This window comes from Loa loa (genome assembly GCF_000183805.2).
Source record: "Loa loa unplaced genomic scaffold supercont3.4209, whole genome shotgun sequence".
NCBI lineage: Eukaryota > Metazoa > Nematoda > Chromadorea > Rhabditida > Onchocercidae > Loa > Loa loa.
In genome coordinates, this window is record NW_018112385.1 from 1 (window position 1) to 807 (window position 807).

At 32.8% G+C, this 807-nt stretch overlaps 1 protein-coding gene across 1 annotated transcript; it reads left to right on the forward strand.

Moving 5' to 3' along the window:
- Positions 1 to 372: 372 nt before the first annotated feature.
- On the forward strand, positions 373 to 742 carry LOAG_19265 (hypothetical protein; the record flags this gene model as incomplete). The annotated part of the gene is made up of 2 exons (XM_020451917.1): positions 373 to 476; positions 642 to 742. Coding segments are annotated over 2 exons (205 nt in total), but the record flags the coding sequence as incomplete, so codon positions are not given.
- Positions 743 to 807: the final 65 nt, after the last annotated feature.

The window sequence follows — 807 nt, forward strand, 5'->3', positions numbered from 1 at the left end:
GCAGTAGCTATGGGAGTAGGTATGCATCTCATTTTTTTAATTACTTAATTTGCTAACCAAAAAAGAAAATACAAATTAGCTATGTATATATTCCATTTTGCGTCATTCCAAGTATTTTATTTGAGATTTCTCGTAAAACAGCATTCGATGGCAGAAGTGATTTTAGTGGTAATTCCACCAGTTCGGGTACCACTGACTTTACTTTTGCGGTAGAGAAAACAGGAATTACTTTATTACTTTAGTATTTTTGACGGAAAAAATCTGAAAAGTAGAAAACACAATTTCTTATTGTTATGTGCTGATAAGTTTAGACGATATTAATAACCATTTCAAATCTCATGGATTCCCTCTTCGTTCAATAACTTTTATCAGATTAGTCGTGGCATTAATTTTAGCTGCGGAGATTATCATAGATTATAAAGCTGATGAGTTATGGGAAGATGGTCGATTAATAGCGACAACAAAAGTAAACAAATGTATGTTCATTGTATGTTCAGAACTGACTCATTAGTATTGCTTAATGCTCAGTGATGAATCATCTCGAGAGCTTTCATTTTATAATTTTTCAAATTTCGTGCGATGGTTTCTTTCTGTTAGGGAGGAAATAAATTTGCATAATTATTTCTACACAGTGATTGCAGCAATATTGATGAATTGTGGGACAATGGAGGATGGACGATTGTTTATTTTGGAGGAGAAACCGTTTCTATTTGTGGGAAACTCTCTTGACTTGATAAAGTGAAATCAGGGAAACTGTAAATGTGCTAGTGATAAAGACCGATGATCACAGTTCATTTATTTAAACAA